Source organism: Pituophis catenifer, unplaced genomic scaffold, assembly GCF_029215685.1.
Source record: "Pituophis catenifer annectens isolate HBS135680 unplaced genomic scaffold, rPitCat1.0.hap2 SCAF_4, whole genome shotgun sequence".
NCBI lineage: Eukaryota > Metazoa > Chordata > Lepidosauria > Squamata > Colubridae > Pituophis > Pituophis catenifer.
This window is the reverse complement of record NW_027256884.1, coordinates 105,682,857-105,708,439: the sequence shown is the minus strand read 5'-3', so window position 1 is coordinate 105,708,439 and position 25,583 is coordinate 105,682,857. Positions and strand designations below refer to the sequence as shown.

Here is a 25,583-nt window from a genome sequence, read left to right as displayed (position 1 = left end):
AGTACATCTTGGAAAAAATTTGATGCTCAATGCAAACTAACTTTCTGCCGCTGACCACAATGTCAAATATTAAGCTGTACTAAGAATTCTTAAAATTGAACAGTTGGATACAAATATATATCTCCATAGTTATTTATGTATGTATTTTTTGGGTAGGATTGGCACTTTGACATATGGGTCTTAGATTTCAGGGTAGATATTGACAAAGTAGAGCTTTCACTCATATGTGTACATATAAAAATGGATTTTAAGTAACACCCCCCCCCCCCAATATTAATGACATAGTATGACATACTGTTCATATTAAGATCCAAATCAAATCTCTAACCTCTTCTGGAAGCATTTGGATTTCTCAATAAAACTTTTAGAGTATGATAGGTAGTCAACACTGAGCTAGAAAAATAATTAGTATAGTGTAAGGATATTTATTCTTATACTATATGCTGTGGTATAAGAACATATAAATTGGATAAAAACTACAAAGATATTAGGAATCACACTGTATTAGTATATTTAATTTTTGTTAACTATCATTCACAAAAATGTAATTCAGAAATGTAATTCTGTATATAGTAAAAAAATTCAAAATGTAACTGAAATATATATAATTTTAGTGCTCTAAATAATAGTTACAAAATATGGGATCAGTGATTGAAGTTTTTTTTAACTAAGAAAGAATTGCATTTGATCGTAGCTTTTCATATGTTCAGAAACAAGGACCTCTAGATCTCTTCAAGTGCCTATGAATCATTTACTCATTATCCATTTGTGGTTTTTTTCAGTTGAAAGATAAATGAAGAAGTCTGTTGGAATAAGTATTTAAGGTGTATCCTCTGTTGTTAGAAGCTAACTTTTAGGAATACATTGGTTTCATTTGCAACATGCAATAATTAGGAAGCACAATGTACAATGATAGTTTGCTTTCTCAGTTATCCTGCAACGGGGTGTGGATGAACAACCCAATGTTTGTTTTGTTTAAAAATCTTATCTTAAATAATGAAGTTAAGAATTCAATGCCAACAATAGATTATATTTTCAGATTTTTTTGGGGGGGGGTGTTAGGAAAAAAATAAATAAAAAAGAGATTCACTCTCATAATGTTAAACAAACCATACATGGAGTTTCTGGTTTACTAAAGCATTCTTGCTGGCACAAATAACCAAACAGTATGCACACCAAACATGAGAACATGTTGTTTAAGTCAGAATAGCAGAGGAACATAGCTGCTGGTTTTAAGCTACTAGTAAAATGGCTGATTGTGACAAAATTGTGTTGGTCAATTTCAGACCATATTATCCTATATGAGCATCCTGTGGTATTTTGATTTGATAGAATGGAGGTGTGAATTATTTTAGAAGTGATTTCACCAAGGTTCCTAATTATGTTTTTCCAAAAAAGGCAATGTGATTTTATTGTCCTACAATTCCTTTTTATGTAACAATTATTTGGGTATCTACTGTGTTTGTTTTTCTGTACAGAGAAAAAGGTGTTTTCATAAATTATTGTAAAGTAAGTAATCTGTCCTGGCTATTAATATTTAAAACAGAATTTGAAGATGAATGGATTCTATTTCATTGTTTTTTAAAAATGTTTTAGACCTCTAGCTATTTGTTTTATTATGATGGATTTCAGAAGACAATTAGATGTGTACGGAGCTGTACTTTGACTTTATTGTTGACATAAGAAAAGGTTGAACAAAATGCAGAAAGGAATATCAAGGATGTTTATCTCTCTTCAGTCATTTTTATTATGCGTAAAATGTAATTATGACCTTTAAAAAGAGAATGAGAAAAACTCTAACACTATGACAGATCCGTCAATCACTATTGATAATGTTATATTTCTAGGCTAATTAGTAGTGTAATATAAAGGTAAATTGATTAATCAGATTGACAAATTGTTGTAATTATTTTAGTTATTGAGTCATACCAAAATAGTTATATTTAGAATATATGATTTAATTTTATGAAAATTAAATTAGCTTTCTTCATTAAGTCTAAATCTTTTATATTTTTGTATGCTTAATGGTATTGAAAATATATTTAGGCACACTCATGGGAGAAATGTAGTAAATAAAAACATTACTTTTTCTGTGATTCCTGTGATTTGAAAAAAGTATACTTTTCATTATTAGAAAAATTAGGGATACCCGATCTTGTTTATTTTTAGATAAACTAGTTTAATTATCCTGTTTTATATAGCCCAAGTACTTTGCTAGGGATGGTTAGGAACAGTATGTGATCTAGGCTTTTACTGTGCTGTGATGACACTGAATGTGTGCTAGTTTTACTTAATTAATTTGTAAACAAAATAATAATAATAAAAAAATAAAACAGCAAGAGTGGATCTAGAGAAATATCAACAATGATTATATTTGTATTCAGCAGCATTAGCTACAAAACTGATCTTGCTAGTAAAGGAGGTGTTGACAGGAATACATTTAACTGTTTAGTGGCAAATTCATCTTTCCACTTGTGCAATGAATCTCTAAATCATCTAACTATAGAACACTAAGGTTAAATTTAAAAACAACCCAATCCAGAATAAGGCAGTGTTGCCAAGAAAACAATATTAAGATATCCTTGAAATCACCAAAAGTCAAAAGGATTTTACATTTACCTTTATAAAAAGATAGGGGAAGATCTGGAAATTGGCACTGTATTTTTCCCCCTTTTTTGCTTTATCTAGTTAAGTCACTGCATCAACAAAACAATTTACTTTTGGCATAGTTCATCATATTATAAAGTATAAAATTTAGAATTACAATGAGTCATATATTTGTTTAACACAAGTCTGTACTTACTGTTTGTTCACGACCTCTTTGAGAATTGGATTTGGCTATGAAAATTGAATTATTTCTGTCAATAGATTTAGAGCATGTAAATTATATGTGACTCTCATTTATTATCGTTAACATGCTACGCATAGCCTAGGGCTGTTATTTTCAATTGAAAATACAGGGCAGATGGAATTAGAGTGCACCGAGTCCTTTTTTAGGTAATCAAAGACAGTTTGCTTGAAGATTTGAATCATATAATAGAGAATGATTTAAACTTACACATTCTTCAAAACCTTCCAAAAGAATATTTACTTTATTTAGCTTATTGTATCAAGTCTGCAGCCAACAACATATAAGATGACTTATAAAAAGTCTTAAAGCTATAAAAATAAATTATTATAATCACTTTAATTACAGGTATTGTAAATTATAGATAATCTATAACCCACCCACACCAAAATTGAATAGATTTTTTTACTGTCTTTTGATAAACAAAAGTAAATGGTTATTTATTACTTTAAAAACAATATCATACAGTTATCTTATGAAATTTTAAAGAAAAAATGCTATAGATTACAGTCCTATGTCTACTAATTGGGAGCAAGCTCCCTAGAAATTAATGGATTTCTGAGTAATCATGTATGGGATTGCTTTTCTGATCATACTCAAGGCCATTTGTATGGTGAGATAGACATCAAGATGGCAGCTGGTTAAGCAATGCTGTCTTGTGGCTCTAAAACAGGGGTGTCAAACTTGTGGCGTCATGTTGCCATCACATGATGTTTCATGACTTCTTTCCCTTTGTGGAGTTGGACTGGGCGTGGCTTGCGCATGACGCATCTGGCCCATGGGCCACCAATTTGACACCCCTGCTTTAAAAGGTTGATCAACGAGTTTCATGGTAAACTGGGTTTTCCTCATCAGGATAGATGAAAGAGACAGGGTCCTAATTTAGAAGGGCCAATTTATTAATATATTTACTAAATAAAGCATTTTCTTTATTTTTTTTAATGTAAATATATACTTACTTTTTTCAGCGTAGATATGTTTTACAGTTACATTGTTTCCATATTCTGTTTCTTTTATCTTTTTATTCCAGTTAATATTGAATTGCTTTCAGATAACTATTTTCCCCATAGAGCTGAAAATTTCACTCCATATTACATTTTTAAAACAAACTATTAAATCAAGAGCTTTTAATATTTAAGTTAGTTTTTGTCACTTATCTATGTATGGCGATATATTCTGTTATCTAACAGCTGAGCCATTTTTGATCTGATGGAAGTTGCATGCATCTCCTTCACATTCCACTAGAGTTTGCTGAGTTCCAGATTTTTATGTAATTTAGAACTCTAAATCACATAAAATTATGGCTTCCAAAACAACACCCATTTTCATTGTGCTTTCCAAATTGGAATTAATGTAGAATTGATGGCAAAGTGATGGCAAAGTATTTTTAGCCCAATCTGGCATTGGAAAAGCAGCACAAACCATACCCTGAGTAAACTCATGTGAAAACTTAGAAAACTTGGATGGTGATTCTGTATGGGAAATCTACATACAAACTTTCTTCTATATCACTTGTAAGGATTGCACTTGGTTTGTTATTGTACATCTGACAAAGTGACTTATTGGTCATTGATTCTTACATTGAATCTTCACTATATGAAAAATTAATCCAAGGATTACTGCTGCAAAACAACATAATTTTGCATTATGTATATACACTCTTATATATCAATAACACTGCTTATAATCTTGAAATGATTTGGGAGTTAAATTTATAAACTTCTTTGCTTTGATATTCTAAAATATGATATACTTGTCAGTTTTTAATATCTATAAAATTAATTAATAAGCTTAAATCTTGATATACAAAGTACACTTTTTATTCTCATTTAAATATTATGAAGTTTAAAAAAGCCATAATACCTAATGTGCAATATTTGATATCTAATTGGTATCTGTTTTTATGTGCAGTGCTACACTTTTGGCTTTCTTGGTGGAGCTCCTTAAGAGTTCAGTAGCCATGCAAGAACAAATGCTGGGTGGAAAAGGATTCCTAGTGATTGGTTATCTTCTTGAAAAAGTAAGTGAAAAAGTAATATTGTAGGCATATCTGAATATTTTGATATAATTTATTTGACTTAATTCATGGTTGTACTATTTGAACATTATGCTAGCTTGCATTAATATCTCCCCTCCCTGGAACATAAATTCTTTCCAAGAGGGTTTGCCTCATTCTGATATCATGTGACAGTGAATATACATGTTTATTGAAATATTCGATTCTGCAGTTTCTAATCTGGTGCCTTAGCCACTTCTACATAACCATTTTTTTCCAGAAAAAATGCCCCATCGGGATTTGCTTAATAACTCTGGTTTTTAAGCACAGGGTTTTTTGTTTAAAAAATTCCATAAAAACAGTAAAAAATCAGATCCAGTCAGGTGGGTGCCTTGACTTATTACTGCAATGACTTATGATTAAAATTCTGGTTCCAAATGTGGTTGCAAATCAAGGACTTTCTGTAAATTAGCTTTAAAAGTAGGCAATAGCTATAAGTATTCTTTCCAATCTTAGAGAAATTATGCAAAGGAGAATTGGGAATCTCTCTATGTCTTTGTCTCTATTCATTTCCCCAGAATTGAGCAAATCAAGAATACATTTTGTGAGTGGGCAGAGAAACCATAGAAAAACAGATCAAGTTTAAGAATGTGCCTGATCAGGTCAGAAGCTGCAGAGAAAGAAAATCCACAAAGGTTTTCCTAGTATATCTCTATGGAAGACTTCATTCTAAGACTCATTCCCTTCTTCCGTATCACATGACTACTATTGACAAGTTGAATCACATGACTACTATTGACGAGTTGAAAGAATTGTTCTGAATATTTCCCATAATTTCTTCAATAGTTACAAATATATATCAGTTTATACACATCCAGCAGTTGATACACAACTGTTTCATAAAAACAATCCTTTTTAAAGTTTTTTTTGTCTTGAATGTAATATTCAGATTTGAATATCTACTGATATGATATGTAACATTAATTTTTCCAGTCATCCAGAGTTCACATAACGAGAGCTGTGCTGGAACAGTTTCTGTCTTTTGCAAAATACCTTGATGGGCTTTCTCATGGAGCACCTCTATTAAAGCAATTATGCGACCATATCCTTTTTAATCCTGCTATTTGGATTCATACTCCTGCAAAGGTCAGAGAACCATACATTTTTACTGCAGTATTAGTAGTAGTAAAAATAAATTTGTATGCTTAAATTAATAAAAACTAATATATTTTTAATGCTTTATTTGCATCTTGTAATTTTTTCTTGTTTTATAATTAACTGTGTTTATTAATATAGTAATTATAGTAGAGGTAGTAGTAGAAGGATATATATTTAATAAATGAATTATTAATAAAAGTGAGGAACTTTATTATTATCAATCCTGGCAAAAATGAAATTGCTTGGAAGCTACAATCAGAAAGTAAAGAAAATGTAAAAACTATACTATTTTTCTACCCCATTTAACCCAAGTGTTTATATTAGTTGGAGCGTCTTAGCTTTTGGTTCCTTCTATTACTAGGAGTAGATCTTATTTTCCTTTCACATGGAATCTCTCTGGATAAAATAAGGTTGGCCTCACTCTGACTTCATGTGACAATGAATATATACGTGTTTATTGAAACATCTGGTAACAATATTTTCTGGATAAAATGTTCTTCAAATACATTGTTCTACAGTATATTTTGTTCTCAGTTCTTAAATAGCACTTTTCCATCATTTCTCACTTTTTAAAATGTTCATTTTATTGTAATTTAGTTTATTATTTCATACTGGCCTATCATGTTTATATCATGAATATTAATAACCTTTAATTATGTTGTTTACCTTGATTATTTGTTTATCATCAAATCTATAATTAAAACTTGGATAAATTAATATATGTTTTCATGATGTTCTTTAGGTTCAATTATCACTATATACCTACTTGTCTGCTGAATTCATTGGTACTGCTACTATCTACAATACGATACGTAGAGTAGGAACAGTATTACAACTAATGCACACACTAAAATATTACTACTGGGTGGCTAATCCTGCAGATAGTAGTGGAATTACTCCTAAAGGTTTGGGTAAGTGTAAGAGAAAAATATATTGTTTCATATGAATACTTATAAAATGCATGTTCACAAAATAAATGTGTCATTGCTGTATAACACGTTTATTTCAAGCTGATGTCCTATTTTAAATTATTTGTGGGGCACTTTGAACAAAAAAAAAGTTTCTACCTGATAGTAAATTCTATTGAATTGAATAGGATTTTTTTCAAGTAGATCAGGCTCTTGTTTTACTACACACATATGTCTTTTCTAATAGATAGTCCTCTACAATTTAATTTAGAGTCCTTGGCAATTGAAAAATATGAAATGAAACAAATGTTTTAAAATAATAAATGAACCTGTAATGGAGATATAAATACAGTGTTAGCTTGATTTAAAAGTAGAAAGTTATCTGCATATAAGATAAAATATGTATGTATGTACGTATGTATCTATGTGTTTGTTTTTTGTTTGTTTGTTCAGCCTAAGCTGAAATCATGCAACTCTTTCTCATTTATTTCAGAAGGTCCTCGGCCATCCCAGAAGGAAATCATATCTCTGCGAGCATTCATGCTTCTATTTTTGAAGCAGCTTATTTTGAAGGTAATTTAAGATTTAAAGATTAATGGGCATTGCCAGTTCTGAAATAAGGGAATCAGATTCGGGTTGTTCTTTGTGGTTTCTGTAAATCACAGATATGAATTTGTTCTTTGATCGCTGTTCAGGAATCTAAAACTCAACAAATTGGCGTGAACTGCATGCATTCTACAATGCATGCTCAAATGAGAGCTTGTTTTTCTCATTTAGGTATTCTTGACCTGCCATAGCAGCTGGCACATGGGAGCATTTACTGCTTCTTTTTTGTGAGAGAATGAAATTGAATCTAAACTTGATCTTATTCATTATTCTATTTAGAACTTTTCTGTCTCTTCTATTTGTGTTTTCCATTTGAATTCTCATTACACACATCTGTGCAGCTGCTAAGTTTGGAATTATGATTTTTAAGAAAATGTAGCAAAGACTTAATCTATGCTTTCAACTTTTGATATACAATCAAGGAAGAAAAGGCAAAAAACTGTAGTCCTTATTTATTAATGGGGATATTATTTCTGTCAGTAGTGTGGTGCTACCAGATTGGCCTATCTCTGTCCAGTGTGGCTGTGGATTAATATAGAATTTCTTTAAACTGTTGCTTCAGATTCTCTTCCTCATTAAATATTCATTAGTATGAAGTTTGTGTTATGATTTTGAAACTAAAAAAAATGAATTCTGCTGTATTTGATACTATTATTGAACTTTATATCTATATGTTGATTTGAATGTTTAGGCATTCCAGTCAAATTGTATCTTTCCACCAATTTCTAAGTGAACATAACTTACATAGCTCTATATAATATAAAATGACTTATTTGTATAAATTTGAGCACATATTTACTATTTATGTTGTTTTCAGATCCAAAATAGAAAAAATAGCAAATGTAGCATATACAAAAAATTAGATGTCCTTCCAGTCAATATTTTGAGCCGCTTCCTTTTGCAGAAATAAACATTTCCTGTAACCAGCTAAGAATCTTTATGTTTCTTTGGATCTTTTCCTTGAAGAAGTCTTCCAACCTACGTAATTCTTTTTAGGATTCATTGCATTGCATTAATGTTCATAATATGACAGTTAAGTTATTAAAATGTAAACACTGAACATTTTTAAATGTAAAATTTAATGGTTTATTAAATCAATTTCTGTAGGATCGAGGAGTAAAAGAAGATGAACTACAAAGTATACTGAATTACTTACTAACTATGCATGAGGTAAGATGGTAATATATGATATTGATTTTCTGGGATCTTTCAAGCTGAGGACCTGAATATAAATCCTTACACATAATGAAATATTAATTTAAAAAGTTCAAAAAACAAATATTTCTCTAACATTATAATGTGTTACGTAGGATGAAAATATTCACGATGTGCTTCAGTTGCTAGTGGCTTTAATGTCTGAACATCCAGCATCCATGATACCTGCCTTTGATCAAAGAAATGGAATACGGTAAGATTAAGTAGGAACAATAATTCCATAACTCTCATTTTTCTGGTAGATGAATAAATTGGACAATGACAGTATGCTTATGAACAAGGGAGGGGATGTTGGCATTTAATGTTGCTATAATACATTGAAAATACAATTCAAAATTGAAAGAGGGGTCAGTATTTAAACAAAAACAATCCCTTGTTTTCTATTACTTTATTTTGTTTTTGACATAAATTGCAAAGTCAACTTTTTCAAAACATTGCATGGTCAGACCATTTTACATACCTGCTTATGTATTTCAAATTAAAAAGAATCATAACAACAAAAACAACAGAGTATTAAATTTATACACTGCCTTACTCTCAATGACTCTGGGCTTTCTTTTTGTAATGAATCAAATATGGTATACAAATGACAAACTTGCTACACAAGATAGCATTTAGATAGATGTTGAACTAGCTAGATCTTTTTAAAATTAAGAATATAATATTGATACATACATGTTCGTCATACTATTCCCCTTAGGACTAAGCAACATTATGCAAAGCACAGGATAAGAATAAAAAGTAATCAGCCCCCCCTCCCCCAAAAGAAAGGAAAGTGATAAACCTAGATTATATCAGCAACATTTGCTGCAGTTCAGCATTCTTTTCTACCATACAAACTATGTAGTACTTTCTTCCTCCATTGTATCTATACATTGATTCATAAATTGTTTTTTGTTCATTAAGCCTCTCAGCTCTTGTTTGTGGAGGATCTCCAACTTCACCATCCATGGCTTTCTCATACTTCACCACCATCATATCCCATTAAGTTTTCATTATATATTTGTTTTGCAGTTTGGTCCTTGTTAATTTTCTCTATATGAACAAATCATAAAGATAGATTGGTCACCCTCAAATAATAGGTTATGTGTTGTAGTCCCGCCTTAGATGTGAAGGTCAACTGGGTGACTTTGGGCCACTCTCTCAGCCCAATCCATTTCTCAGGGCTGTTCATGTGGGGAGAATAGGAGGAGTATAAAGGCAGGCTTTAAAATCTCAAATATATCAAGCTTGGAGGAGTAATGCATTTGTCCATGCATGTATTGTAGGTTGTGTTCTCTGGAATTTTTTATCACACACTAATACAACCTTCTGTAAATTTAAATAAGGCTGACTTCCTTTACCCCTCTTGTTTTAACAAACAGTACAGATTTGGGATGTAGAGAAGGGTTGTCCTACAACACATTTCCCAGTTTGGGGGATAATGAACCAATTTTAGAAGAATTCTCTCGTCTGCAGTTATCTTGACAATCATATGTTATATCTTTGCCTTGACAAGACTGAACATCATACTGCTCGCTGATATAGAAATAAGACAAATGTTTAGATGTTTTAAGTTGCTTGGATAAGCAGTTTGCCTATCCACAAAATGAATACTTGGTCATGGTCAATCATAAAATATCAATTTATTATCTACTTAAAATTGCCACTTGAGATCATTTGAGCTCCTCTTACCACCTATAGGTTATCTCTGTGTCATAAATTTAGTCACTCAAACTTTTCTCTGTTCAGATAGTTATATATGTCTGTGGAACTCATGTGACTTCATAGCAGTGACTGCATATACTTTGAAAACAATTTGGAAAAACTGTTTTCAAACCTTGTTCTAGTTTGAGCCCAGCCGCTCTCTGTGATGCATTGAAGCAGTCGGCCATTTTCAGGCTTCTATGTGAACTTGCGGTAAAAGTGCAAAAAAATAATAAAAAAAAAACAAATGAAATAAATAATATCCAGGTCATATTGGTATCCAAAGGCTCCATATTGCCTCTATTACTATTTCCAGGCACTAGTCTACTACTATGTCATCTGGTTCAGATAAAAAGAGGAATAGTTGCATCCACTATTAGTTGGATAATAATGTAGCTTCCAATTATTTCACTTGATAATTTCATGTAAATATTAAATGGTTTGGGATTATCAAACCGAGATGCAGATATTCTGCAAATTTAAAGCATAAATGCTCCAAAAGCAGCGCTTTGAACGTGAGCAGAACAAGCAGAATAGCTTGATTTTGTTTTACTGTTTTAAGGAGTTTTGCTTACACTATCTTATATTTCTTCCCTTCAGGGTAATTTATAAATTATTGGCTTCAAAAAGTGAAAGTATTTGGGTTCAGGCTCTGAAGGTGCTAGGATATTTTCTCAAACATCTGGGTCATAAGTAAGTAATGTGTTCCGGTTCCTAATATGATATTTCAAACCCTCTTACTTGTTTAGTTACATAATTACCTTTTTATTTTTTCCTTTTTGTTTATTAAAAAGATTGCAGAAAACTGGAGCTAGATTTGTTCATACTTTGAGGTATGAAATCAGGATTGTTATCTTTAATTTGTCCCATTACTTTCAATGAGCATTATTAAATTATACCTAGGTTTTTCTCCAAACTGGAATATTTATTTCTTTTTACTTAGTAATTTGACTAGGGTTAATGAGGTAGAGCACGGGTGTAAAATTTGCCGCATCACATTGATGTCACATGACATATTGCAACATTTTCCCATTTGTGGAATTGGGGTGGGTGTGGACTGTGTGTGACGCATCCGGCCCATGGGCCACCAGTTTGACACCCCCGGGGTAGAGACAAGATCCCCACCCCCATGTTGCCCATCCTTTTAATTTTTAGATTTCTACTTAATTCTCTTAATTGTTTTGTATTACTTTTTAAAAACCTTTTTATTATATTGTAAGCCACCAAGAGACTCTGTATCAGTGAGATGGGTGGCATAAAAATTTAATTAATAAAAAATAAATTAATTGATTATTTTATGAATCCTATTTATTTCATTTATTTCCTAAAGATATGATCACAATTTTTGATTCAAAATATTTCAGTAGCTCTAATCTAATAGTGTATATACTAAAATTGTGTAGTAGAATAGTCAGATTGTTAAATAATTAGTCGGTATATATGCATAAAAATATACTGTATCATGTGTAATTGGAATCTCATAAGATGGAAAGATTCTTCATAATATTAGTTGTTATCTTTTGTCGTGGAAATCTGCTTAAATTTTCGTACATTCCATACTTTTGTCCTTCAGGCGAAAAGTTGAAATCATGCATACACATAGCCTGTTTACTCTTCTTGGAGAGAGGTTGATGTTACATACAAATACTTTGACGATTACAACTTACAACACACTATATGAGGTATATTATATTAATCTCTTTATTGAAATGCCCTTTGTGAAAATATTATTTAAAGGGTTTTTTCATTAATTAGTAGATTTAGTCTGTTGATAATCACCATTAAAATATTTGTTTATTTCTATTAATCATTAATTTACATTAATATTACATTGTGACACGAATAAAACCTTTTCTCTGTGGTTGTTTTCAATGTGTAACATTTTTAAAGTATTAGACTATTCCTTATCTATTTATTATGTGATTTTGTTTTATAAATATAATGACTAGCATGCCATTTGAACGTTTCGATCCTGAAAGAAGCCACATAGGTATTTCAGTTTTGGAGCCATTCTGAGTGTTGCGAAAGTAGACCAACCTTAGGACTGGCTAGGTTGAACCAGTTCTGGCACATTTGAAACAACTTATTCTGAGATTATGCTGGCCCATTTCAGACTATTTCTAGAACACTCAGAATGGTTTTTTCAAGTCCAAAACAGAAGGATTGCACTACTTCTTTCTTAAATTCATAATAGCAGCTGATGCTAGAACAATTCAGTTGTACCTGCTAAATGGGTATAAGCAATTGAAGTATGGTTATGTTTTAGAATCCATTTTAAAATGTATGTTCTGAGAGAATTTTTTTTGCAAGGCTAACAAAGGTGGGACATAATTTGAAATAATAATTAAAAGTTAAGAATTGCATGAGTTGGGAGGAAAATATGTTAAAATACATATTTATGCAATTTATACATGCATGTATCATTTACTGGGGAAACAAAATGGGACAAATATAAGGACTAGAAATATAATTAATGAATTGTAACTTTACTTAAAATATGACATAATGAATAAGACTATCAGTATATGACATGCAATTCTGAAGACAGTATCTATTTGAGATGAGCTGTGGTGGGGCAGTGGTTAGAGTACAGTACTGCAGGCTACTTCTGCTGACTGCCAACTGCGTGCAATTTGTCAGTTTGAATCTCACCAGGCTCAAGGTTGACTCAGCCTTCCATCCTTCCGAGGTGGGTAAACTGTGGACCCAAATTGTTGGGGGCAATATGGTTACTCTGTAAACCGCTTAGAGAGGGCTGTAAAGCATTGTAAAGAGATATATAAGTCTAAGAGCCTTTGCTATTTCTATTTCAATAATTTTTGTTGGAAAACCCAGGAGTGGAGTGAATGGAGTAATTTTTTCTGTTATAGATCTTGACTGAACAAGTCTGCACACAGGTTGTTCATAAACCACATCCAGAACCAGATTCTACTGTGAAAATTCAAAATCCAAGTAAGACTTTAATCCTTTTAATTTTGAGAGATGGTTGTAATAACTTTCAAACTTTTTACTAGCTCAAATGAATACCACAGTACTGACAGTTCACAGATTCTAACATACTACAAAGTATTTTTTTTTTTGGTGCCAGAATTGCTGTTGATTTAATGTAAGATGGACACTAGTCTGCATTGGCATTCATGGGTGGAGAGAGGGCAAGGGGGAGCAGAAAGAAAGAAGAATAGCAGTGTCACAATGAAAGCCCTGCTTCTTTGGTATATGTGTTGTGACATTGCAACCTATATACAAAAGAAGCAGAGCTACTATAACCCTGCTTTTCTTCTTTTGCCAAAAGCAGGAAGCTCCTGTACTGTAGATGTGCACTTTTAGCTGAGAATTTCTCATTTGTTGATTTTTGTTCTTTGTATCTCTTCACCTCATGTAAACTTTTTCAAGAGGTTTGAAAAAGCAGAAAAAAAGAGCAAGGTTACACAGACAAGAGGAAGATTCTTCCTTTTATTGATATATTCTGATACTGTACAATATTGCCTTTTATTCAGAGGTGGACGAAAGATGGTAGGAAAGGATAAACCAACACACGATGCAGAGATTTCTATGAACTTTGAACTATGACTGATATAAGTCAGAGTCAGGAAGGGTCTGGAGGCTATATGGGTCTGGATGGGGCACAAGAAGTTTTGACTCAATTCAAACAAGATGGAATGGCTTTGAGTATTTTGTTCATCTGGGAACAAAGTTCTTCCATCTTTGGTACTGCTTGGGGAAACACTGCCCTAGTGTACAGTCCGGAGATCCACTTGGGTTTGCATATCCTGCTTGAAGAGCAGGTAGCAGCCATGGCTAGGAGAGTTTGTGTGCCATTCCTGGACCAGAGAGTCTTTGCTTACAGTCACTCATGCTCTTGTTATCAATTATTAGGATTACTGCAACATACTCTACATGCGGCTGCCCTTGAAGAACATTCAGAGAGATCAATTGGTGCAAAAAACAGTTGCTTGGGTAGTTTATGATGCCAGTTATATGGCACATGTAACACCACTACTGTGGGAGCTGCATTTGTTGCCATGTGTTTCCAAGTGCAGTTCAAGATGTTGCTTGTCATATTGAAAGCCCTACATAGCTTTGGACCAGGTTACTCAAGGGACCATCTTCTCCCAATAGTTTCTCTCCATCCAGTTTGGTCTAGCTGATTGGGGATGCTACAGGTCCCATCAGCCAAGGGATGTTGGATTGAGAGCAGGAAGTTACCTTCTTGGCAGTAGCCCCTTCCCTTTGGAACATTCTTTCTTTGTAGCTCAGGATGGCCCGACCCTATTAGCCTTTCATAAGCCTTTAAAGATTCACCTGGCTATTTGCCCAAGCCTGAGGTCCTGAATGTGTTAGGGGCCCTGTTACCCAATTGCACTGTTAGTTTTTGTGTATTTATTATAATATTTTTCAGTTGCCTATATGTATAATTTATAACTGCTTCTGTGTTTTCTGATTTTAATTATTGTGATATTGTTTGTTGCCCAGTGATTTGGAAATAAAATAAATTAATTATACTTAATATACTGTAGCTTTTTCTATTCTGTTCCTTTTAAAGAAGGTCTTGTGTTTTTTAAATTTAAAAATCACTGTTAATATAATTATAATAGATAACGCCATGTTTGCAGTGTTTCAATGATTAAAATAGGTGTAAGGACATTATATATTTGCTCTTTTAAAGTGATCCTGAAAGTGGTGGCAACATTATTAAAGAATTCTGCACCCAGTACAGAACTCATGGAAGTTCGGCGTTTATTTTTATCAGATATGATCAAGCTTTTCAGTAATAGTCGTGAAAATAGAAGGTACGTAAAGAATTGTTTCATTCAGTTATACAGCTGTTCTTATGTAAACACTACAAAATAAAGAAAGGTTTTGTGTGATTATCCTCACATATTTGCTTACATATTAGGAGGGAAATAATTTTCATTTTTTTGTTTCTTTTTTGCATCATAAGATAAAGTAGTCAGGGGTCCCCATCACAAGACTGTCTGGGGTTTCATTCATGCTGGGGCCCAGCATACGCGATGTATATGAGTAGCGCTTTTGATGCCAGTGCCTACAGCTACCTTCCTAAACTTTGCATCATCTGGATGTGTTTGATTTTGAATACTCATATAAATATATTTTTGATCTGCCATTTCAGAGATATCACTTCTAAGGATATTATAACTGCATGTCCATATCACCCATTTGGACACAGATTTTTACTAAATAGTCCTTCCTCACACTTTTTAAATTTATTCCTGAATAATTTTTCTTAATGTATCATTTCCTGTTTTTTTGATGTGAAAAATAAAGTCAAAAATAGTTGGCCTACATTATTGCTGTTAAGTTAAATGATGTCTCTTTTCATCCAGTATTCTGAATCCTGAACCCATTACTGGGGGTTATAATTTTAACACTTACAATTTTAAACATTGTTTTCTTCTATTTCTCAAGATGTAATGAATATATATTGTTTACTTATTACAAATGAGGTTTATTTTCGCAAACCACTTTTTAAAAAATTAACATTTAGAATGGAAGCCTCTGTTTTTCTTATCTGTATATATAATTAAAAAGTTCAAGTGCCATGGAATCTTACTGTAACTATTTTATTTTAGGTGCTTACTTCAGTGTTCAGTATGGCAAGATTGGATGTTTTCTTTGGGATATATTAATCCTAAGAACTCTGAAGAACAGAAAATTACTGAGATGGTGTATAACATCTTTCGTATTCTTTTATATCATGCAATAAAATATGAATGGGGAGGATGGAGAGTCTGGGTTGATACACTTTCCATAGCCCATTCAAAGGTAAGAATCCCATATTTGGTTAATATTGTCATAGATAAATTGTAGTACCATCTTGTGGTCACCATGCAAAGTGGCACGTTATAATTGTTTTCTGAATTATTACTTTTTCAGTTATATTAATTTGGTTAAATTACTGTTTTGCTTTTTTCTGACATTGAATTAGCATTATTATTTTTTTCTGACTTTGTAATTTGCTTGCATTAAGGTTACCTATGAAGCTCACAAGGAGTACCTAGCAAAAATGTATGAGGAATACCAAAGACAGGAAGAGGAGAATATCAAGAAGGGGAAAAAAGGAAATGTGAGCACTATCTCAGGCCTTTCATCTCAGACAACTGGAGCAAAAGGTGCAATGGAGATTCGTGAAATTGAAGATCTTTCGCAAAGCCAAAGTCCAGAAAGTGAAACAGACTACCCAGTCAACACAGATACCAGAGATTTACTCATAGCAACAAAAGTATGTGATGATGTACTTGGAAATGCAGATAGACCCGGGAGTGGTGTACATGTAGAGGTTCATGATCTGTTAGTTGATATAAAAGCAGAAAAGGTGGAAGCCACAGAAGTAAAGTTGGATGATATGGATCTGTCACCAGAGACTTTGGTAACCAGAGAAAATGGTACCCTTGTGGAAGTAGAATCTTTATTAGACAATGTATATAGTGCTGCAGTTGAAAAACTTCAGAACAATGTTCATGGGAGTGTTGGCATAATTAAGAAAAGTGAAGAGAAGGACAACGGTCCCTTAATTACGCTTGCTGATGATAAAGATGAACCTCCTCATAACAGCACTTCATTTCTCTTTGATAAAATATCTAGCCAAGAAGAGAAGCTGCTCCCTGAATTGTCTAGCAATCACATCACTATTGCCAATATTCAAGAGACTCAAATTCATCTTGGTGTGAATAATGACCTTGGGCTTCTTTCTCATATGTCTAGCAGTACTGATATAGCATGTGGCTCAAGCATAATAGAAGACAAAGAATTTAAAATTCATACTTCTGTTGATACAATTGATTCACTATCTGAAAGAGACTTGGCTTCATCCTCTAAAGGATTAGAATATACTGAAATGGCAGCTACAACTCTTGAAACCGAGTCTTCTGGGAAAACTGTATCAAATGTAGATGGAGGGAGTATCATATCAGATACAGAAAGGTCTGATGATGGAAAAGAAGTAGGAAAGGAAATTAGAAAAATACAGACAACGACTACAACCCAAGTAAGTTTTTTAATACATAATTATATAAAAGGTACTGTATTATTAAACATATATAGTAATACTTTATCGATTAACCACTAGGCCAGAACAGAATACAAAATATAAAGTACAGAATAATAATAAGGCCATATGGTACAGTAAAAAACATGAATAAAAGAAAATGCACATCATAGTTGTGTATCACTCCTATAATTTATCCCAGTCAAATCCACACATTCTATTGTTTTGTTCAAACAAAGGGCCATATTATATATAATTTTAGGATTCTGACCACACATGAAATGACATATACTGTACATTAAAACAACATAATATAATGATGACAGTAGGCTATTCATCTAATGTGTGATCCATGACACTGATCTCTCTCTTTGTATAATTGACACTTAGGTAACATATGCGTTATATCCTCTATCTCTGGGGCTCTGCTAATAAAAGGATGTCCATCATAAGGATTTGGTTAAACCTTCTATATTTATCTATTCTGTCCAGCTGCTCAAATATTGGTTGAGTAACTGCCCTCTAAGGTTTGGACATTTCTGTGTTTAAATATTTAGCAATTTGGAAGGGATTTCATCCATTTCAATGTGCCAGCCATATTGAGGGTGGCTTTATCTCTCTGAGCTTCAATATCCAAATTTGTTATGATCTTTTAAACTTGCTTTCCAGAGACAGTTGGATAAGACTGGGAGACCACAGCTGATGATATAATTCATCAGTTTTATAATCTAAAAGATCTCTAATTGAGATTTTGTCTTTTCTAAATATGGATTTTTATGTCTGTTAGATTCTATTAAACATATGTGTTGCATAGTACCTAAAACAGTGTGTATATTTAAATAATTTATCTAGACATCTTTTTTCAAATTATTTTTTTATGATGTTGTGTTCTGTATAAATTTCTTTGCTATTATTGCAACAGATAAACCAACATGACACACACACCCCAGTGGTGGGTTGCTGCCGGTTTGCTCCGGATCGGGTGAACTGGTAGTGGCGATGCCGGTGGAGTGGCTCCGCCCACCCGCCTAGACGCAGAAGCGTTGCACGCAAGTGTGCATGCGCCCATGAGCAAATTGGTTTGAAACCCACCCCGACACACACCCATTTCAAATGAAAGGAAGAACTCTCTCTGTGTAAAAGCTGCTTAGTACAACAATTAAAACTGTTTTTCCTGAACTGAATGAGAACCTTGGTCTTCAAATTTAACTGATAATGACATTACATAGAATATGGCAACTTATAAACAAAAATTTAAGAAAACATTTAACTGCTTCAGAATATTAATTATCATTTGTTATATAATATACTGCATGAGAAATATGCAGGGGATTCATATATAAAATATATATGTTTATTTATCCCCCTATTTAGCTATATGGGTAAGTTAAAAAACGTTCAGGTGGCTTATGTTCGCTCTCAAATGATTGTGGCTCATGCTTCTTTTCTATGTAACAAGGTCATTGCTTAAATTTTGGAGGAACAGGTGGATAAATCTTAATGAAGTCTACAATACAATACATTTGTTTATGTAGCAAATCTTATCAACCTTGTAATTACTAAAATATTTTATTGATATTGCATGTGATATATAAGATGAGCATCTGTGATTTCTCATCGGCACTTCATTTACACAAAGGTTTTCCCTGTTCAGTCCTCTGTTTTAACTGAATAACATTTTTATGTTAGTTTTTTTCGGATCTTAACTTTGCCTCGAGGGCAGAGAATTTAGTGATGCTATTCCACTTGACTGGAATGTTCCCAAATGCAGTTTATTGATTCATTATCTCTCCCTTTTTCTTGATGTTTAAGGGCACCCATTTCATCTTCTATCTTCTCTCCAGAACAAAAACCCCAGGTAGAGTGGGCATAAAGTAATTCAGTGAAAGTTTTACTGCTGAGTGTGGATTTGAATCTGGAATTTAGCAATCCTAATCTTGTTTTTTTATCATGACATACTGTCTTCTCACTCATCTTGGAGCTTTGGGGATTTGTATGAAGATGTAATTGATAGAGTGCAATCTAAATAATAGGAATCTGCAGCCAATGAGTCAACACTGTTTCCAATAACAGATGCATGAGATCATTAATGGTTGTCCAAGCAGAATTGCCCACAATGGATCCTGCAGATAAAAAAATGGACCAAATGTCAGTTTGTTTCCAGTTTCTATCCAATGAGTCAAAACCACTAGTTTAAAGTCCCAAAATTCTGCACATGCAATAGAGATTTATTTCGGAGTTTTTCGTATTGATTTCTGTCATACTTTTTAAATGGATAGATTATCTATCATCAACTTGTGTCTACTCTTAGCGACCACATAAGTACATTTTTTGCAAGACAAGTCTGTCCTCAATCTGGTCCTTTACATCTTCCAACAGTGCAACTGTTAATCATTGTAATTCAGTCCATCCACCTGGTTGCTGGTGGTTTTTCTTCTTGTTCCTTCTTAACTTTTCAAGAATGCTGGGCTTTTCAAGAGAGCAAGGTCTCTGCATAATGTGTTCAAAATATGGTCAAATTTGGCTCTGGTCAAATTACCTCTGGTGAATTACCTCTGGTGAATTACAATTCACTTGTGCCTCAAGTGAAAATTTGTTCTGATCTACTTCCATCATGGCATCCTAAATCCTGACATCCAATCCTATAAGGCAGAAGCAATCCACCATTTCAGTATATTCCTTATCAATTCTAAGTCTGATTGCTGTATTTATTGTCATTAATTTATCTATATTTACTTTTTGTTCTTTTTCTCCCCATTAGCTCTTTGACTTTCATGACTAGAGCCTGCAGATGATTTTACTTTTTCAGCTAATAGAGTAATGTTGTCAGCATAGTGCAGTTTATTGAGGTTTCTCACTCCCATTTTATTAAAAAATAATGTATTGTAAACAAATATCTGAACAAAAGGAATCTGCCACTCATAAGTCTGAAGATCTGTAGATAGTTTAATGCTGTAGATAGTTTAATACTTCAATAGAGAAAGCATACTGACGTTTACTTCCCTATAAAAAATCAGCATGTGATTCACTAGCCTTTAAAAGGCCAATGTGGTGTCTAAAATGAACTTTGATCAGAAATATGTGACATGAGCTAAGTAGTTTATATTAAACAAGCTGTATTTTCTCAGCTTCAGTCTACATCTGCAATACATTGATCATAATATGTGGTGGAACATTACAAGAAAATAAAGTATTGCATGTGATAAGTGCTGCATTTTGTTTGACAATTGAAATTGCTATATCAATACCAATGTTATTATTGATTCCTCTCTACATTAAGTGAAGTGGTTATTTGACTTCAATAAGCTAAACAGAAGCTAAAGATCTGTTGTACATGCAAAAAAAGAGCCAGTTTGTATAGTGGTTAAGGAGGTGGCCTAGAAACCAAGAAACTCTGATTTTTAGTCCTGGCTCAGGCATGAAAAACTGGGTGGATGATTTTGGGTCATTCACTCTATCTCAGTACAATTCATTTCACAGGATTGTTGTGGGGGAAATAGGAGGAGGAAGGTGCATAAGGTATGTTTGCTGCTTTGTTGTATATGAAAAAAATAAAAATCTTTTAAAAATATTCATGTATTAACAGGCAAGAATCAAAATAACAATAACAATAAACAATATCTAATAAAGTAGCCAATAAATCAATATAAAAAAGATCTTATTTATCTGTCTTGCTTGGCCCCATAAATAATTCCCTTGGCTGGCATTTTAATATGATAGACCCTGTGATTTTAAGGACAAAGAGATTAATACTGAAGAATGGAGTTTGGCTAAACTGACTTTTAATTTGACCTTTCAGATTTAAACAAACAGCTCAATGTTTGGCAATTCAGAGGGAACACTAACTTTCTAGGGAAGAAGGGGCACAGCATGATTAATATTTGTTTGTTGTGAAAATCCCCACTTTAAACAATCAGAGTGGAAATAAATATAAGAAAACATCTTGTATTGACACGTGCAACTTCGCTGATCACTGGGATTTTGGCCCCCAGAATGAAAAAGACCCCTGAACTAATCAAGGTTAGGATTACATGCCCACAGAAATATTATATAGGAATGATAAATAAGCAATGTAAATTCTATCTTTATAGTTGTAAATGTAACATTATATAACTTTATGGGATGCTTCTGCTATGGTCTGATCCCTTTAAATTCTACATTCCTACAAAGGCACCAAATCCTCCCTCTTCTACTTGTACTATTACCCTCAAACATAAATAATGTCTATTGTACCCATGTATCAGGGAAAGGGCAACATACTGTTTTATATTCAGTTTTTTTCCTCAATACCAGAATGCGGCCACGCGGGGGATTATGGGAGCGACGGGGCTCTCCCATGTGACACCTCTCCTGCACGAGCTGCACTGGCTTCCTGTGGTCTTCCGGGTGCGCTTCAAGGTGTTGGTGACCACCTTTAAAGCGCTCCATGGCTTAGGGCCGGGGTATCTATGAGACCGCCTTCTGCCGCCAATAGCCTCCCACCGGCCAGTTCGCTCGCACAGAGAGGGCCTCCTCAAGGTGCCGTCGGCCAGACAATGTCGGCTGGCGACCCCCAGGGGGAGACCCTTCTCTGTGGCGGCACCTGCCCTCTGGAATGACCTACCCCCAGAGATACGCATGATACCAGACCTCCGGACTTTTTGTCGGGCCCTGAAAACACATCTATTTCATCTAGCCGGGCTGGCTTGATCCCATCCTTGTGGTTTTAATTTGTAATTGGTTTTAATTGGGTTGTTTTAAATTGATGGCCAAAATTATTTAATGTTTTTTTTAACTGTTTTTAAATTTTATATGTTGTGTTTTACCGTGGCTGTTCACCGCCCTGAGTCCTGTTGGAGAAGGGCAGTATACAAATTAAATTAAAAAAAAGTACGTATTACAGAATCATAAGTAACGGGTAGAACATTGTTTGTTCCCCACAATTTAGATACTTTATTTGTATGCTATTTCTGAAGGCTCTGCTAATGATATTTTGGATAAATTGCCCAGCAGTTGAACTGATTTTAAAGTAGTTGTTTCTGTCCTGATAGTGATAATTTCCCATTTATTGCAAGATTTACTTTTAACACTTTAATATATAGGCAGGACCATAAATATGTGAAAGAGTCTGCCCATGCTCATGACTCTCCAATAAAATGGAGCAATTTTGAGTAGTTTGATAGTTCTTTAATATACCTCAAACATCCCACTTTAAACAATCTAGGGGAGATGCAAATAATGTTTCTGATACTCAGAATCAGAAACATTATTTGCATCTCCCCTAGATTGTTTAAAGTGGGATGCACTACCTAATTTACTCCTACATGTAGGAACTCTTAATGTCCAGTGTCACTTCTGGTCAGAAATCTAGCACTAAGTTCTCCAACTCTCTCACTTGGGTCAAATCTTAGTTAATGCACGTAGAAGTTCTAGATGTAATTCTCAGAATATATTGTACATTCTGAGCTAAAAAAAATTAACTATAAGAGTATACTAAAAATGAAGGAACCAATATTTATGTGGATATGATCGACCATGGATGAATTTGATGTGGATATGATCAACCTTGGATGAAAATTCTACTGTTTTCTAGTACCTTGTTGACATTTCAGCTCCAAAATTTGGGATTGGAGTTTAATCCCTTCAGAGAAATGGATCATATTTTTTTAGAGTCACTGTACATTGCAGCTAGAGAATTGCATATGACAGCAGTAGTTTTGGATTCTTTCTCTGATTGATCTCCTGTGTCTAGTTTAGATACTATCAAATTTACTCCACTAATGAAATAAATACTGGGGTGGACTCTATCCTATAGAATTCTAAAATAAAAACCTGACTGATTATTGCCAGTGCTGGCCATGTTAATCAGCCTTTATAGATTTCTAAACAGTGGGATCTTTTTAAAACAAACACTTAAAAAAAAAGACAACTCAGCTAATTTGCAAGTAATTCTGTTAAATCTAAATAAATTTTAAGGGCCAGATTGAGGACAGATAATGCTGGAAAAAGTTTTATCTTTGTGGCACTAAAAGGTTGACACCAGCTTGATGGCATATAAACAGCCATTTTTGAATCTTTATGTGAAACTGCATATTGGATGATCCAAGAGAAAGTGCTAGCTGAGTATCAAGTTGGCTTTAGACTTGATTAATCTTGATTAAGATTTGATCAATGTATTATTGTATAATTTGACAGAAAATTTCTTTAACATAAAATTATCTAACAGGAATTCTGCAGTGCTAGCTATATTGATCTGATAGAAGCTTTTGATTTAATCCTCTGAAAAAGGACATTTTTATTTTTAAAATTTTTACCTTTATTATTTTTATAAATAATGCAAGGCAGCCAGTACGCCTCTATTTTTGTCACAAAGACAACAGGTGAGTTGGACTGAGAGAGAGTAAGTGTCCCAAAGTCATCCAGCCATCTTTTATGCCTAAAATGGAACGAGACTCACAGTTTCCTGGTTTCTTACTCTGATTTGTCATGATGTTGCCTAAGGACCCACTTTAAAAATATTTAAATTTTTTCATCCTGTCTTTATTATTTTTTATAAAAAACTCAAGGCGGCAAACATACCTAATCCTTCTTTGTCCCCCTGTTTTCCCAAATAAAAACCCTGCGAGATGAGTTGTGAAAGACTGTGACTGGGCCCAGATTAACCAAGATGCCTTTCATGTCTAAGGCAGGACTAGAATTCACAGTCTTGGTTTTTAATTTGATGGTAGAATTCACATTCTAGGACATCCTAGAAGTAGCTTTATCACGATAAATCAGTGTCTCTTGGTTTATAATTTATTTATTTATTTATTTATTTATTTATTTATTTATTTATTTATTTATTTATTTATTTATTTATTAGATTTCTATACCGCCCTACTCCCGAAGGACTCAGGGCGGTGCACAGCCAGACAATAAAAACACATACAATACAAAATTTAAAAAATAGAATAAAATCAAATTAAATAATTTTGGCCCCGACAAATTTAAAACCCCAAACTTTTAAAACCAATTTAAAATTGAATATATAAATACTAAAAGATATTTAAAATTTTAAAAATCTTTTATAAAAGAGGGGGAAAATTAGGCCAGGCCGGCCTGGTGAAATAGTAAGGTCTTTAAGGCGCGGCGGAAGGTGCGCAGATCCGGGATCCTCCGTATCTCTGGGGGGAGCTCGTTCCAGATAGTAGGTGCCCCCACAGAGAAGGCTCTCCCCCTGGGGGCCGCCAGTCGGCATTGTTTGGCTGACGGCACCCGGAGGAGCCCCTCTCTATGGGAGCGTACCGGCCGGTGGGAGGCTATTGGTGGTAGTAGGCGGTCCCGCAAGTACCCGGGTCCTAAGCCATGGAGCGCTTTAAAGGTGGTAACCAAAACCTTGAAGCGCACCCGGAAGACCACCGGGAGCCAGTGCAGCTCGCGCATAATCTGATGCCTTAACCACTAGACCAGTGGTTCTCAACATTTTCTTCACCATGGACCCCCATGGAGCTAGTTGGAACCCTGAGTCCCTCCCTTTGCCTTTTTAACTAATTTCTAACAGCCTCCTTTTAAATTCTAGATTTTCTAATTTTTTAATTTTATATACTGTCCTTATATTTTAACATTTTATTAAACACCATCCAAAGTCCCTCCCTGAGGAGATGAGCAGTTCAAAAATGTGTCAAACAAACAAACAAATATTTCTTCAAAGAGAGGTTGGAATTGGCGGGTTGAATATATTTGTTTCAGGTCACAATCAGAAATAGAGTTAATCAGCACTATTTTTCCTTAGACTCTTTACCATTGTCTACTCATATTTCCAAAGTAAGGTAGAAGGACTTCTATCAATCATATCTCTGAAAAATATATGTAGGAATTTTTCATTCTTGCTAACTTAATAGTTAAGCCTAGGTGCAATTTCTCTTATCTACCTATAAATATATCTCTAGTAAAAAATGCTTACAGTTCTATTTTTACCTAGGCAGTTATCTATCTTAACAGCATTGGTTTTTGCTGAGAGCTAGTCAGAAATTCAAGCATATATTATGTTGGTACAAATACTTTGGGGGACTGAATAAATTAGATGTTTAAAACTCATTGTACTTGGCAAAATGCAATTTTTCCCCCCACTGGAGCTGCCTGTCAGTGTTTTTTTTTTCCTAACGACTGCAGGTTTCCTACATGAAGAATAGACAAGTTAGG

The 25,583-nt window shown here is 33.6% G+C and overlaps 1 protein-coding gene across 4 annotated transcripts in view; it reads left to right on the top strand.

Moving 5' to 3' along the window:
* The window catches only part of NBEA (neurobeachin), a 355,376-nt gene that overhangs the window by 49,360 nt on the left and 280,433 nt on the right, over positions 1 to 25,583 (top strand). For all 4 annotated transcript variants that reach the window (XM_070942793.1, XM_070942796.1, XM_070942795.1 and 1 more), the window contains exons 11-22: positions 4,760 to 4,868; positions 5,838 to 5,990; positions 6,745 to 6,913; positions 7,404 to 7,483; positions 8,624 to 8,686; positions 8,827 to 8,924; positions 11,018 to 11,110; positions 11,991 to 12,099; positions 13,288 to 13,369; positions 15,084 to 15,207; positions 16,009 to 16,201; positions 16,407 to 17,423. In XM_070942793.1, the coding sequence (XP_070798894.1) occupies positions 4,760 to 4,868; positions 5,838 to 5,990; positions 6,745 to 6,913; positions 7,404 to 7,483; positions 8,624 to 8,686; positions 8,827 to 8,924; positions 11,018 to 11,110; positions 11,991 to 12,099; positions 13,288 to 13,369; positions 15,084 to 15,207; positions 16,009 to 16,201; positions 16,407 to 17,423 (2,290 nt within the window). The remainder of the gene's footprint in view (positions 1 to 4,759; positions 4,869 to 5,837; positions 5,991 to 6,744; positions 6,914 to 7,403; positions 7,484 to 8,623; positions 8,687 to 8,826; positions 8,925 to 11,017; positions 11,111 to 11,990; positions 12,100 to 13,287; positions 13,370 to 15,083; positions 15,208 to 16,008; positions 16,202 to 16,406; positions 17,424 to 25,583) is intronic.